General features: G+C 46.3%; 1 protein-coding gene across 2 annotated transcripts in view; it reads right to left on the reverse strand.

Moving 5' to 3' along the window:
- PRT6 (proteolysis 6) overlaps nt 1-13,870 on the reverse strand; it is a 71,087-nt gene extending 57,217 nt beyond the window's left edge. For both annotated transcript variants that reach the window (XM_087389575.1, XM_087389576.1), the window contains exons 1-6: nt 13,346-13,870; nt 11,845-12,957; nt 10,071-11,512; nt 7,890-8,030; nt 7,528-7,771; nt 6,584-7,393 (exon numbers count right to left, since the gene is read on the reverse strand). In XM_087389575.1, coding sequence (XP_087245701.1) covers nt 6,584-7,393; nt 7,528-7,771; nt 7,890-8,030; nt 10,071-11,512; nt 11,845-12,957; nt 13,346-13,462 — 3,867 coding nt within the window. In that variant the 5' untranslated portion in view covers nt 13,463-13,870. The remainder of the gene's footprint in view (nt 1-6,583; nt 7,394-7,527; nt 7,772-7,889; nt 8,031-10,070; nt 11,513-11,844; nt 12,958-13,345) is intronic.
- Nucleotides 13,871-15,896: the final 2,026 nt, after the last annotated feature.

The following is a 15,896-nucleotide window of genomic DNA, read 5'->3' on the forward strand; positions in this document are numbered from 1 at the left end:
CAATCAGCAAGGGCCTTAGTGCGCCCTTTGCTCCAGCCCACTGAGGCTTGTATGAGATCATCATTTGGTGTACTTTGTACCTTGTCCCATAGGCCAGTGAGGTCTTCCGCGGACGTTAATAACTTAACACATCTCTCTCTCTCTCTCTCTCTCTCTCTCTCTCTCTCTCTCTCTCTCTCCCGTACCAGCCGGTAACTCCGTACGAGCCTGTAACCTCTCTGTATCCTCTCTTTACCAGCCCGTAACCTCTCCGTACCAATCCGTCGTACCCTCTCCACACAGCCTGTACTAGTCGTCGTACAGCCCGTACTAGTCCATCTTACCAGTTCTGTACCTCTACTGTACTCTATCTGTACAAACATCATACCCTCTCCTCTTTAGCCTGTCGTACCTTTTTGTACAATTAGCTCTTAAACCCCAGGCTAGGCTAAGCCCTTGGCCTAGCCCTGGAGGTAGATATAGTCAAAGGGAAAGTCTGATGGAATTCCCCAAGACGAAGCTGCCCCTCGACTCCAGCCAGCAAGAAGCCATCCTACGCTGATATGGCTTCAACAGCCTCCCCCAATGCCTTAACATACCACAGATTTCAAAGCCAAGGAGACCCACATGAGAAGATTTTCTTACAATGAGAACTCAAGGATGCAAAGCTTCGCATTGCTTCTCTGTAGAAGGCAATCTCAGAAATGAAGAGCAATGGCAAACAAGAGGTAATCCAAGAAGTTTTACAGCAATGTAGTATTGCAGCTCCTGCACCACAGCTTGTGACCAAGGTACAAGAAATTGTCAATACTTAACTCAAATCTATGGGACAAGAAATTACAGCAACAATGCATAACAAGATTGACAAATGTGATGTTTATGGAGAGGTACAAGAGCAGGGAGCCATAGCAAGAAACAAGAAGATCTTACGCATTGGGGGATTGCAAGATAGTTGCATTAACTGTTTTGCTGAGGAAGGTGAATACACTGAGGAAGAGAAGAATACCCAACTCAAGAAGGCAATACCACAAATCGAATGGGATGAGGACATAGGCCTTATCACCCAAAAAGGGAATCAAGTACAGGTCTACTTCAAAGAAAAGATTTCAAGAATCAAGATTCTCAAACAAACCAACAAGCTGAAGGGCACTAGAGTTTGGATGTCTAAAGAGCTCACTCTGAATCATATACCTAGATGAGTCCAAGAACATGCCCAAACTCATCATGCTAAAACACAACAGAGTTTAAATATTTGAAGAGCTCACTCCGAATCAGCTCAAACAAAGAGCAAATGAACTTACCAAAGTGAAGGAAGCTTGCAAAGAGGGGGGCAGTTTATCGAGATGAGGAGGCACTCATTCGAGACTCATGTCTTAAACTGATGTTATTCATACAGATTTCAGAGTAGTATTTGGAATGTAGTTATGCTATAATAATTTTGAGCTGAGATGCCATGTGCACTGCTTGACTCTCTGGTCTATGTAGATGTTGTAAGTCATTTTGACATTTTGCACTTTGTCCAATAGGCCCGTGAGGCCTCCCAAGGACGTTAATATGACTCTGTGTGTGTGTGTGTGTGTAGCCGATCGGATACAAAGATCCAAGAGAGCGCACCCTCCACCACCGCAGGAGACAACCCGACAGACACAGATACGTGATCTCATTGCATCACATCAAAGGACCATCGGGGAGCCGGGTTATATAGAGCCTCCACATGTACTTGGAGCTCTGGTTTTGAGCAGTTGATTGCTCTTTTTTCCTACTATATTTTGTGCTAGCTTTTTGCATTTTTAGCACTTAGCACTCAGCAAGGGCCTTAGTGAGCCCTTTGCTTCAGCCCACAGTGGCTTGTATGGGTTACATATATCTTGTATCTTGTCTCATAGACCCGTGAGGTCTCCTGAAGACGTTAATACACCTTTCTTTCTTTCTCTCTCTAAGGAGACCCTACCACTGCATGGGATTTGCATCAGAGGAGAAGCCACCTATCCCCATCATTGACCCAGATGTGTGGCACACGTATGCATGCTCCCTTTATGATGCCCAGATGCAGACAACGCCGGATATGTCCTCCATGCCTTGGCCTAACACTACACAGAATGTACGGTCTACACTTTGCCGATTACACAACCACAGAGCGCAGGACCAGGAGGGCCTACGGACTGAGCACTTTGCACATGGACAGAAGGTCCTAGCCCCGATCCTAGCACAAATGTTCAACCAAGCTGTCACGGCTTTCCACCTGCTTGGAGTACCAACACTATTGTGCTCATACACAAAGCCAGGGACCCCATGGAGACTAGGAACTATCGCACCCTTATGATTGTGGCCAAGATTTACAGATCAGTCTTAGAGAGGGAACTCAGCAGTCATACAAAGGCTCGGGAGCAACAGGCACTAGAACAGGCAAGATTTCGGAGACAACACTCTACCCTAGATCACATCTTCACTCCCAGGGCTACCATTGAGGAGGCGAGGTCTAGACACCAAAAAGTCTACACATGCTTTGTAGACTTTCGGAAGGCGTTTGACACTCCCACGATCCTGCATGATCAGGAGGTTACAGGAACTGCAAATTCCAGAGACACTAATATGGGGGAGTGATGAGCCTAAATGAGGCAAAGTTCGTGCCCCACGTGGCCTATCGGATTGGGTCGAGAGTACGATCATAGTTTAGCAAGGCTCCCCCTCTCACCGACTCTCTTCGGGCTATACATTGATGAGATCACCTCTTTCATAGACCGCCTAGGAGGATCACCACTGACCGATCTCATGATACACATATTGCTATACACTGATGACATAGTCCTTATCTCATCCTAGCGGAGGGGCTGCAGAGAGGCCCTAGAGGTATTCTGTAGAGAGCGAGACCTAACAGTCAACCTTGGGAAGACCAAGGTTATGATCTTCAACACCTCACATGCAGTGATCCGTCGACTCACCTTCAGTGCAATCATACACATATTTGGGAGCAGTCTTCACAGGACCTTTTCACTACGACACATACAGCCCAGGAAAGACTCACGAGGGCGAGGTGCTCTAGCCTAATTAGAGAGACAGTGCTTCCAGGCACACTTTCAGGATCCACCGACGAAGTGATGGCTCTTCGATACACTAGTGCGACCGACTGTCATGTATGCAGCAACCCTTTGGGGATGTGATCTACCGATAGCAATGTGGAGGAGATTTAATTGGCTACAGGTGACCATGGGATCTATGATCATTCGGAGCAAGCCCTCCGTCCCACATGAGATAGTACACGCATAGTTCGCCATGACACCACTACAGATTGATGCCATCTTTCAAACACTGGCTTTCATTCATAGAGTCTGGACTTACCTCACTAGAGACTCTACCGAGGCTGGCTCTGGAGTCGTCCAGACAACTATCTGAGGTTGGGGCGGACACATGGTATCCACGTATATCCACATGGTTTGCCAGACACCCTCCCTTTCAGTATAGTATGGATGCACCCCCTGAGTCGATCCCGCAAGATGAGATTAACCGTATCATACGGTTAGATTTTCTCCAACTCCACACGTCTCGAGCTTGAAGGGGAGATCAACAGCTCCCCAACAAGACCCAATTCTACCGCGACCATTTTTTGAACGTCTCGGAGGAGGGATTCATCATCACGCCCCCTATATCTCGAGGACAAAAGAGTCTCACATGCACTAAGGATCGCCATTGGGCACATGCGGGTTTCATCCCATCAGCTGAGAATTGAGACAAGGAGAGCAGCACGTATACCCAAAGAGCAGCAGACCTACACGCTATGCACACCGGGAGTGGTTGAGACAGAGGAACACTTTCTTTGCACCTGCCCAGTCTACTACGAGATCCTGGGGCGATACCACAGTCTCTATCAAGACGGGAGTCGTTTTGGCCCACTATCACGATTGATCCACTTCCACGACCAGGTCTGAATTGGGCTCTACCTGCTTGAGATGCGCAGACACAGAGAGACCCTACTACGACAGATCAGAGAGTAGCAAGAGGTGATCAGACCACAGAATACATAGGCTGACCACACAACGGCATACAGATTCTATGCATTTGAGTCAGCTCCAAGACACAGTGGAGTGGAGGAGGAGGAGGCAGCTGCTATGCGAGCAGTCTGGATACTGAGAGAGGATTGCAGAGACCATCCACGACACGGAGAGCGACCAGAGTACACTTGATTGAGGTCCGCCCTATCACAGCTTTCCGCGGGTCACTCTGAACATAGCTTAGCGGGTTCAAAGATTGAGGACACCACGCCCCCCTCCAACACCATAGCATGAGATAGTCAGACAAACTTAGATCCAAGACATTTTCACCACTCATAGACAAGCCATCACTGTGCCGGGTTTCAGTTTCTGAGTTCCAACTCCTACTCTCAGCTTGCTCCAAATAGCAGATAACACATGATATGATATGATATGATATGTGTTGTATTTGACTTTGCTTGAGCTACGGAGCTCTCTTTATTTCAGCATAGTACTCAGCAAGGACCTTAGCGCGCCCTTTGCTCCAGCCTTTTGTGGCTTGTATGAGTTTTTTCCCTAATGGTGTCACTTTGTCCCATAGGCCCGTGAGGCTGTTGGAAAAGTCACCTCCCCATCTGTAAGCCCTCATATGAGCAGATTGTGGTGGAGGGAGACCTAGGGCAGAAGATGCCCAGAGAAGAGAGAGGGGGGGCTGCCACATGGGCAGCACCTCACAAGAGAAGATACCTAGAGCTTCAGAAGCTGTCACAGATGGCGACCATGTGCAGGAAAGGTGGCGAGGGCAAAAGTCCTTGGATCTGGCCTGGAAGGAGGAGGGAGTCTCTAGGCAGTAGGCATCTAGGTGGCGAGCCAGATGGCAAGGGTTGTGGGCAGGAGAGCCACCTCCAGCAAGCCCTAGAAGTGGCACACACTTGACGGAAGGAGCCAGCACCTGGTCGGCTGTTTGGAAGGATGATAGGGCTGGTCACAGCCAGCCTATCAGGCCTGGAACATGGCTGCACACAAGGGGGGCTGGACCCTGAATATATAGGAGGGCATGTGCCCTAGTTTTGTGGGCCAACAGGCCCTTGTTTTGAGCCCCAAAAGGGGCACATTTGATGGGCCAGAGGGGGCAGGTTGACCAACCAGCAGGTCGGCCATTTTTGCCCTGCTGGGTTGGTTGGTTGGCCAGCCCTCTAGGCCTATAAAAGGGAGGGCCTTGTGCCCTCATAATTCATTCTCTGGAGCAGCCTTCACACAAGCAGCAGGAGCAGTCTTCTACCCATCTTGGAGCCTATACTTTGGAGGACCAAGAGACCTAGAGAAGCTGCAGACGGAGCTTGAAGGGTTGCCCACCTAGGCTGATCTATAGGCAGCAAGGTGGAGAGGATCATTCGAGAGAGAAAGTCTACAGACGCTCGAGGTGGAGCACGCGGGCTCAAGTCTAGAGATAGCCAGCAAATAGGAGGCCCTTGTGGTTAGAGGACCATGCCATTGGTGGGACTCTGGATCTATCTCTTTTGTATGTGTCCATAGCTTTGGACGGAAATATATTATTTTGGTGGTTTCTTTATCTCGCTGGTTCATTGTCTATTGATGAGTCTGCACATCTATCCTATGCACATAAGTTTAAGAAGTTTGTGATTCCACACCCCACACCACACTGTGTGAGCTCCTGGGCTATTTTATCAGTCTTCCGCTGTGCGTACCCTCTCTGTTGGTCGATTTCTAACAGAGGCCTCCCGTGGACATTAATCTCTCTCTCTCTCTCTCTCTCTCTCTCTCTCTCTCTCTCTCTCTCCATCACGGACTCGGGGATAGGGGACTAGGAGTTCCCTACCAACATCCACTTCTACCGCGATCACTTCTTGGGGGTATCGGAGGATGGTCGATTTCTAACAGAGGCCTCCTGTGGACGTTAATCTCTCTCTCTCTCTCTCTCTCTCTCTCTCTCTCTCTCTCTCCCCATCAGGGACTCGGGGATAGGGGACTAGGAGTTCCCCACCAAGATCCAGTTCTACCGCGATCACTTCTTGGGGGTATCGTAGGATGGAGTGATTATCAGACCCCAACGTCTAGAGGACCGAAGAGTTTCACGCACATTGAGGATTGCTATCAGATAGATATGGGTCTCGTCCCATCAGCTGGAGATTGAAGAGCCACACGCATGCCTAGAGAGCAGCAGATCTGCAAAAACCATAGCATGCACTTATACAAAGGTCTTTGGGCTGAGTTTCTGTCAGAGATTCAGTCATGAAGGGTAGATTTGCAATGGTAAAGTCTAGCACTTAGGTACAAGCTAATCAATATTTTATCTGCTACATGGTGTCTGCTAGGCATCTTTCCTTGCTGATCGTGTCATGTTTGAGATATCTTTCTTCTTGAAGATACAATCTGACTAACGGAAGTTAGAACTCTGATATTTTATTGCAGACAAACTGGGACGGGGAAGGGGGGGAAGGGGGGGGATAATCCTAAGCTGCAGATGTCTGTGTACGGAAGAAATGTCACATTCACAAGGATAGTCTGCGATGAACAAAATTGGTCAGCTTTGATCAAAAGAGAGAAGCACTTCACAACATTCAACTGATTACCCATGCTGCATGAAATTTGGAAGTCAGAAGGCTTGCACTCACCATGATTGCTGCTTGACGTTCACGTGCATGCATTTTTCTCTTTTCAGCCTCAGAAAGGTGGGGTAACTCTTCTTTCATCAATGAGTTAGATGCTTTGTCACTCGCAGCATTAGAGACCCTATGTAATATCTCTGGAGCAAGTGACTCGATCTCATACATGCAACCCCGATGAAGATGAGCAAACTTTCCCAATAGACTCTTTATTAAATCCCCAATGCTGCAATAATGAGATCCTGCAGTAGTTTCATGAGCCTGCCCAGTACCCTGCCTTTGCATTAGAATCACCAATAGTGAAAGAAGGCTCTGTCTCGTAGATATCTCTGTCCCATCAGCACCCCCAATATACACCCTCTCTGTGGCTTTTGCTAACAAAGGAGGTGGCTCCTGTGCATCATGCATCGGGCTGACTGCTGATGATCCCATGCCAGAATCCCCATGCACGTCAGTGCGGCTGTAATCCACATCTTGTTTGTATGCAAACAACGAGCATACATCAAGACCAAGTGCAAGCAGATGCAAAGCAGTGATTAATACACCCTCAGGTGCACGTGACTCAGAAATTTTTTCTGAAAACGCAGCATGAAAGAAAACTGAACGCAAAATGTCGTGTACTTTTCCACAAGTAGCTATTCTAGAAAGTGATCGCAGAGGAGAAAGAGGTGTTTGCCATCGAGGCAGTTGATTAATCACTGCAGAAACTTTGCACATACGCAGATAACGATCCTCTGCAGACTGTAGTTCTCTTGCACTCCATCGTGGATGGTAGAGATCAAGCTCTTGCCAGCATTCTTTTCGTAAACTATATCTGCCCTGTTTCACATCAGCCAATATACATTTATGTCCATCTAATTCCGTTACCAAGCCACTGAGATTGTACAAAGCATAGACTCACAAATCTTTCAGTCCATCCCTTCGAAAGAAAGCTTTATACAAAACTCACTTACTTGTTGCATGCCAGATGGCTTGCAATAAGTTGATATTGAATGTAATGATTCTTGCCATTGCTTGTTCTCAAGCAGACGAGATGGTAAGGACTTCATTAACAGACTATGTGTGGCATCACTAATTGCAAGTCTCCTGACTAGGTCCCTTCGTGATGACTGAGCAGCAGTCAAGCCACAAAAACCACGCTCAGAAACTATTCGAATAAGAAGTGATAGCATTTGCTGGGCCAACGTGGCCTCATACCTGCTCCATCACACATCAACACCATAAGACCCCAATATACTCCTTGAAGAAACTTAAGCATGAAATCATAACATCTAAACAAGATTACACTAATAAGCTAAGAAGGGCATACACATACTCATTTGGTCTCAGAAGAAATAAGGAAAAGTAGTCTGCTAGACCAAAGCGAGAGACTATTCTCTCCACAAACTCCTCTGAAGGAGCCATGACCCCACAACATTGCAAGAGAAACAAGTCAAGATCTGAACTCTCCTCACACCTGCAGGATTGAAAACCAAATAAGAAGACTTACATAATCTTAACTTGGAATAAAAGCTACACATATTTCTTAGCACTTTTGTTAAACAACAATCTGCGATAAACAAGGACGCAGAAAAAAAACTTACCTAGATCAGCAAGAGTTCACCAAACAAAAATCACATTATACATCACGATTATAGGGAGTGCATTTAGGCTCTCATTTCATGTGTTAGCTCTTATATTCCATTTTGATCTCATTGACAATTTGTCACTTCTTCACTCTAGTATTGACAGATGGAGCTAAAGATCTACAGTCCAATATGCATGTTGAATTGCAGGACGAATGTATGTACAAAGCAGAACAAAGCTACAATAGGTCTCGGAAGAATACAGTATACCTTCACAAGACAAAAGGTGTCTGAGGGTTTGAAAAATGAAGATAATAAGCAAAACAACAAAGCAACAGTTTAAGAAACAAAGAAAAAGGTTCAGGTACGTATCCACACACCCACACATGTATAGTCTAAGAATCATTGATTCGACTCTCCTATCTTGATTTATGCTAGCATAAATCTCTTTTTAAGGGAAGGAGAATTTCAACGTCCATGACTGGGCTAACTAGGGTATACGCTTACCAAAGTCTAGGCCTAGCTAACTTGGGATCTAGGGTTAGATCCAAGGTTGGAGCATGGTCTAATCCGAGGTTAGGAATAACCTTGGGTTGGGACTAGAGCTAGCAAAGGTGAGATCTAGATCCTGTGGATAAAGCCGGCCCACTGAATGCGTGGCATGGCTGAGCTATACTTGGCAAAGACAAAGTAAAGTAAGATTACTTTATTCATGCATGCTAAACTATATGCTCACAGCTAAAGATAGCTGGGGCTAGTCCGAGGAGTGCGCTCCTCTGGACAAAGACCTGCTGGCCTGGTAGCAGCAACTAGAGGAAAGGGTGTGTGGTATGAGATGCATGTCTAGACTTCGAGGCTGGCTGGCTCAAGGCAGTGGTCTAGATCTCTAGCTCAGGGGTGGCTCTAAGTTGTACCTTGCCTTTTGGCCTGGTAGGCATTGGGCTTCCAAGGCAAATTCAGGCATGGGGCATGGTGTCCTAGCTTGGTGGTCAAAATGGGTGCATGTGGTGTGCGAGAGTTTGACCCCCGTATGCCCACCGGCCAGGGCAGTGTGCCCCTCAATAGGACCACATGTGGGGGAGTGCGGGGTGGGTGCATACAAACCCAAAAAAAAAAAGAGAGTTGTACCTTACCAGGTCTGGGGTTTACTAGACCTGGTTAGGGGTTGCTTCATCGTGTTAGCACATCTTGTATGGACCTGCCCCTCCTTGTATTCCATCTCAATCTTTTACCTAAGCATTCATCTAAACATTCCCCACTTGCTGCTGCTAGCAGGTTACTCGAGCCCCTGCCTGCACCTCACAGGCAGCTTTTTGCTGGTGCATTAAGACAAACCCTCATTTGGCAACCTCATGTCCTGCAGGAAAGTTCCCTTCTCCTCAGGTTACGCTGCACACAGGTTGCAGCCTGCAATCCATGCTGTGGAAGAGCCGGACAGTAGTGTGGCATATGTGTACAGCTGAGCTCTAGCGTCACACTGATGAAGAGGTGAAGCAGAGGTGAAGCTGAAGGTTGAGACACTATTTGCAAGAAAAGAGATAGGATCCACCTTGGAAATCTGTCCAAAGAGAGCTCTGACAACAAACAAATTAAGGAAAAAGTTCACATGCAAGGAAAGGGACAAAGAGGAGTAGATGTGAATAGAATGTCAGAGAGAGGGAAGGGAAGGAATAGAAGGTGTATAACAGCAAAGGGAATGAGAGGCGAAGCATAATCAAGGAGTAGCAAGAAGGAGCAAGCAGTCATGTAAGTGGAACTAAATCCATAGGATTGTGAAAGAGGAGGGGGATGGTTCTATATCTGTCCCAATATAGTATCCCAGACCTCAGACCCCGGGATAATCTAGCTCTCCCTCTTCAATAGTGCAAGCAGGCAGAACCATGACCAGAAAGAAATTTTGATTTATAGGAAAAAATCAAAAAGTTGCTTACCATTTGACGGAACGATAGTAATCACAGAGACTTTGCACAGAATGCCCATTCCTACGCCACATGCCAGCACAAACTTGAGCACAACAAACTTGAAGCCGAAGAGGATGCTCCATGAGGAACGAAACAAAACTCGGCACCCGATAAGCTGCTGGAAATAACTGAATCAAAAACCCCTGACCACCAACGCTTTGATAATCACAGTGCCAGGTCCTCTTGCAGGCTTCCTGCCGATCAATGTGTGGACTGGTGGAGCAGACCTCCAAACTCTTTTGTAATGTCAAAGCCAAAAAACGATGCAATGGAATATGAAAAGACACCTCTTGCCGGCTGACATCAAAATCAATTTCCAGCCACTCCCTTTCACTCCAAATGAATCCCAAACTGGCATCTGGAACTGGCAATCGTGATCCCATCCACCAATCTGCAGACCCACTCTCATCCCTGCCATTCCCTTCCACTCCACTTGATTCCCCTTCTAGGGGTACAAGGGATGGATCACCATCTCTCTCATGTAATTCTGCACCATTCCAAGGGAATGGATTTGACTCTCTTCTGCCAGCTCGCTCAGCAATCGTATTCTGAGCTATCCTATAATCTGCAGCTGTTCGTCTATTGCATCGTAACCCCTCCCTGATGATCCCTGCACGTGCAGAGCTTACATCTGCATCAAGCATGCCACCAGCTGGTTCATCCGATGGAAGACCATGAGAGTTCCTTGTGACCCCCCTTCCTCTCCAATGCAAACTCCTCCGCTGCAGGATTCCTCCGCCCTTTTGGACACTTGGCCACTTGGATTTAGCTGCCTCCCAAGATGCATCCAGTAGAAGCCATGTATCAAGAATCTGCAGACACTCCGAAATCAACCACAAAAGCGCAGCAGGGCTGTTGGAGATTGAGCTGGCATTTCTTCTACTAGAACCAGCCACAAAATTGGTCCGTTCAAAAGCCTGGCTACCATATAACGGACCTGCAACACCTCTGCTATCCATTTCCATGTCGATTGATCCACCACTGCTCCCCACGTGTCCAAACATGTCGCTTTCCTTGGAGCTGCGTCCAATCTTTGCATGTCTGCCTATAATAACATCATCCTCCAGCTCCTCCCGGTTATAAATGTCAGTCCATGAGGATGATTTACCTTCCATCCAAAACGTGTGATCGGTTTTAGCTGCTCCATCAATATATAATCGATGGATACAGGCCATCTGCAGTTCTAAACAAAAAGCAGAAACCCAATTTTCTGTCTCTTCTTCAACATGGATGTTAGTCTGCCGCCGTTGCGGATCCATGCCTTGGGTATAGGCTACCACGTGAAGCCAAGCTTTTGAAAGATCTGGCCGTTCCCGGGCAACATACTGTGCTACATCCAAGTGCCTCATCACAAACTTGATGTCGTCCAAGATACGATAATAAAGATTGAGGGATTGCGGACCCTTACTTACCTACACATGCAAAAAACAATAGACGGCCATTGACTCAGACAGACAGACACGTACTTGTGAAATGAAGCAAACATGATATCTAAATATCAAAAGATTAGGACATCCTAGAATCAAGTCTTGTCTTCCCAGTGTCTTCTCACAATTCTTCAGAAATCAAAGTCAAAAGGTGCAAGTGACATATTAAAAGCGCGCAAGGTCTATGTAAGCATCCCTTATTTGAAACAGCCAGCACACTAAATTCAAATGGCTCCTACCAGCCAAGAAAAACAGAAAGTGCTGGATTTGTTTCAAGAAAGTAAATGGGGCTCAAGTTTGAACAATGCAATACATACCATTAAGCGACCATCATCTCCAGCACAAAAAAGAGAAACCTCCTTTAAACTTTCAAGCAGCATGTCCAAGAGCCTTAAATCAAAAACAAGTCGAGGAGTAAGAGTTGGCACAGTGAAGATCTGTACAGAAAAGCTACTCAGGGTGGAATTATCCTTGGATCGACTTCCAGTTGTTGATTCTGACTCTTCAATCATGGCATTGCGTATCAAATGGGGGTAGTAATGGATGAATGCCTTTGCAAATTGATATTTGAAATTAGGGTCACCCATCAGTTTGAAAAGAAGTTCATGCAACTTTCCCACGACCTTTTTTGGAAGCAAGCATTCACTCCTGAGCAAAACTTCAAGCAAGCCTACTTTGTCAGATGTCATCAAACTACCTGTAAACGTCAACATGCTCTCACTGCAATTACAGAAGTTGAGCAACATCTCAACCATCGCTGCTGATGTTTGAGAAGCAACCCTTTCCTCAGCCGCCTGATCGTCCCACTTTTTGGGCTTTCTTTCTGTTACCATTTCAGCAGCTTGAAGCCTTGCTGCCCATTCGAGGAAAACAGCCTCCAACACAGGTTCCAAAGTACACAGCAAAGCCTCAGAAAGAGAAGATACATGCCCTGGACCCTTATGCTGAGAACAAAACCCAGAGTCCTTCCATGCAGTTACATCACCACAATCACAGCATCCCCCTCCAGTGTGAATCATTGAGTAATCATGATTGACATGGTTGCCTGCTTCAAAGCAAGGCACACAAATAGCACATGTCGGATCATTTTCACATGTGCGGCATCTGTAAGCAATATCATTCATTCCCCAGACAGCTCCACATACTCCTCTGATATAACCCGTTTTTTGTTGCAACTCCCTCAATTTTTCCTCTGGCTCTCCCTCAAACATGAGCCACTGGGCCCACCTGACCCCTTCCTTGCAACCTTGCTTATGCTCATGCCCTGGTCCTTTGGCCTCCTCCGAAGGTGGCAGCTGGGCTTCTTCGACCCCTGGCAGAAGAGCTGATACAACCTCCTGCAACATCGTCTTGTTGTCTTTTACAAATTGCACTAATCCCATCTGTCCCTTCTCAATATATTCCATCGGCACCCTCTTCATGCGAAGTCTCTGCAATCAAAGGGAGTTTGTCACATAAACCTGAACTTTAATTGTCAAGAGATTACCCGTTAACAAAAGACTTGAATGCCAAACTTAAGCAACTTATTATGTATGTACCAAGTCTTGAATATGTTCATACAGCCGACTCTCTATCAAATAATCCACAACAGTGCGACTTCCTACATCCTGGACAGCACGCTAAATAACATCTTTGCTGGAATCAGAGCTGCACGGCATTACAAACATAAAATAGCAAAAGCGACAGTCGCGCGATAGCAACGATTATGAATTCGACTTCACCCACGAATTGTGACCACGTAGGGGCCGCAAGCATGGTCTAAACCTTTACGAAATGGACGTCTCTGCAAACGTCGATTAGAGAAACAAAGAAACTAACCTGATGAACCAAGTCTGTTTGGGATGGAGACGGCTGATCCGCACAAGAAGGCTGCGCCTGCGTCGGCTGATCCAACTCCATAGCTGCAGATCGATTACGATCACGACGACGGAACATACGTCTTCACCGTGCTATGAAAGGGCGGGGCGGTGCCCGCCCTGTGTAATAAAAGGAACTACAAATTCAGTCCTTGCCTTAGGAAAGCAAAAGTTGCGCTCCCACAGACAGCAGCCCGGACTGAGAATGGCCGAGTTTGTACATTTACACAGGCCAATTGCAATGCCTAAAGTTGTGTGATATTTGACAATGGAGGAGGGCGATGGGAAAACGGAACTCTAAACGGAAAAAGTGCTGGGAACGAAGAGCAATGCGGCCTAAGAGCAAGAAAGGGGGGAGATGGGGGAATCTGGAAGGCGAAAGGAGGGAGGGGAAGCAGAGATTGAGCAAAAGTGCGATGGATTGAAGGAAGTGAAGAGAAGATCAACAAGATTCCGACCTAAATTGCGCAGGAAAAACGAGACACCCAGAAAGAGAAACAGAGCAACAGAGAAAATGAGAGAGATGGCTCAAATCATCATCATTTCATTACACACTCCTTAATTACTTCTTTATAATTACCTTTCTTCCATTAAAGTCTCTTTTACCTTTACGTCACCCTAGGCCACCTCTTGCCACGTCACCACCGTCCTACCACCACTTGTTTCTCCATCCCTGGCTGCACCTCGACTTCTCCCAGCAGCCCTCCCTCCTCGCCTTCTACACCTGTTTTGTTATACCTCGCTCTGCAGACGACAACGGGGAGCATGGGCTTCTTTACGTATAGCCTGTTCCGTGAGTCGATACACACCTCTTGAGTACTTTGTGGATGCCCCGTTTGCTTAGCTAGCCTAAGATGACCTCCAGTAGCCTCCCCCAACCTCCGAACTCGCACGTCCACAGTCCCTCCCTTGCAAACATGCTCATAAGTAGCATTGATCACTTATCATCGAGGGCCCACAATCCTTTCCTTGCCCTTTACACGCACACAATTTCTCCTCAGCAACCCTTCTAAGTAGAAAACTCACATGCCATAATGCATGACTACCCACCCTTAGGCCTCCTTGCTCCAAGCATTCAAAGAGCTGGCCCACTATTAACATGCATGCTTGCTAGTTGCCTACGAAACGCACAATTCGACACCATAGAGACATCAAGGTCCCCCCCTTTTTTGGCCTGCCGTCTGGGTAGCCTTAGCAACGTTTCAAATTGGGCAAAGCAGAAATTAGGCATTTTTAGAATTTTTGGAAGTGCATTTTTCCTATTGGACAATATGTTGATTCTTGGCTTCTCTTCGTTAGCTCCACATGGACTTGAATTAGACTTTAAAGTGGTTGACTCTCTCTCTCTCTCTCTCTCTCTCCCCCCTTTATCTCAGCAGTCTTCATCTCCAATGGATTCTTTTTTGTTTGCTTTTTTTATATTGGCCAGGCCTTCTGAATGATTAAATATCATTCACCTTGTTTTTGGGTGCGCATAGTATCTGCTCCTCAAAAAGCTATCACATAAGTTGCCTTTACTCCAATGGACCACGGTGCAATAAAAGGTGATTATACCCCACAACCATATGTCCAACCATCCTCTAAGCCTTTATCTCTCCATACCTCTCCTACCTTCCTTTCAATACCCATGCACCATGCCATGAGCTATGCAATCCTCCTCCTTTTGTCCTCCTCCCTACCCACCATCATTATCTATCTCCATCACACATAAGGCATCCATCCATCCTAGATGCTTGACATAATTATAGTTGTTGTGAGGCCTACAATGGGCCAGTGTAAAGTCCTTGCTTGTCGAATGCTCCAAAATGAAAACAATGGAAGGCCATTCCAACAATTGATGACAGGTAGGTTGGCACTTTAGGCGAGGGGACTCCTTGGTTATATAATTAATCTCCTTACATGGTAGATGTATAGAGGGATACTTTGATGTTCTACCTACGTATAATCTTTCAAATATACCCAAATTGTATCATTGTTTTCATGCCCTGACTTGCTTGTGGGTCCCTATATAGTATCCCTCTTTCTGGATTAGCAAACACGGGGCAAGGGGAATGGAGATAACTTACTAGTTCCCACTAGCACACATGTACATTAGTTAGTTATAAGCCCCCAAGAGTGGACAACTTCTTTCAAGAGCACATGTGCCCCCATGCCCCTCGAGATGCTTATGGGCTTTTACTAATACTACCAAGGAGACCCTTATTGCTAGGGGTGCACATAGAAATTTAAAGATCCAAGCATGTACAAGACAAAAACTTGGGTCCGTTGGTTTTTAATCTTTCCAAAACCATGCCACTAGTAGCTGATAGGTACTTTTCCATCTCTAATAATGAATGTGGTTTGCTTTACTTTCTTCACGAAATTGTTTTTTCCATTTGTTTGCATCGAGCACTTTGTCCAATTTGGGAAATTTTATAATGCTGATGTGACTGGGTGTGCTTTATGTATATGAGAAAATAATTTTAATCTTATCATATGCACTAATTCACCCAATCCTTTCTATATGAATTTGT

This window comes from Dipteris shenzhenensis, chromosome 18 (assembly GCF_047967505.1).
Source record: "Dipteris shenzhenensis isolate YYH24624 ecotype China chromosome 18, Dip_SZ_1.0, whole genome shotgun sequence".
Taxonomy (NCBI): Eukaryota; Viridiplantae; Streptophyta; class Polypodiopsida; order Gleicheniales; family Dipteridaceae; genus Dipteris; species Dipteris shenzhenensis.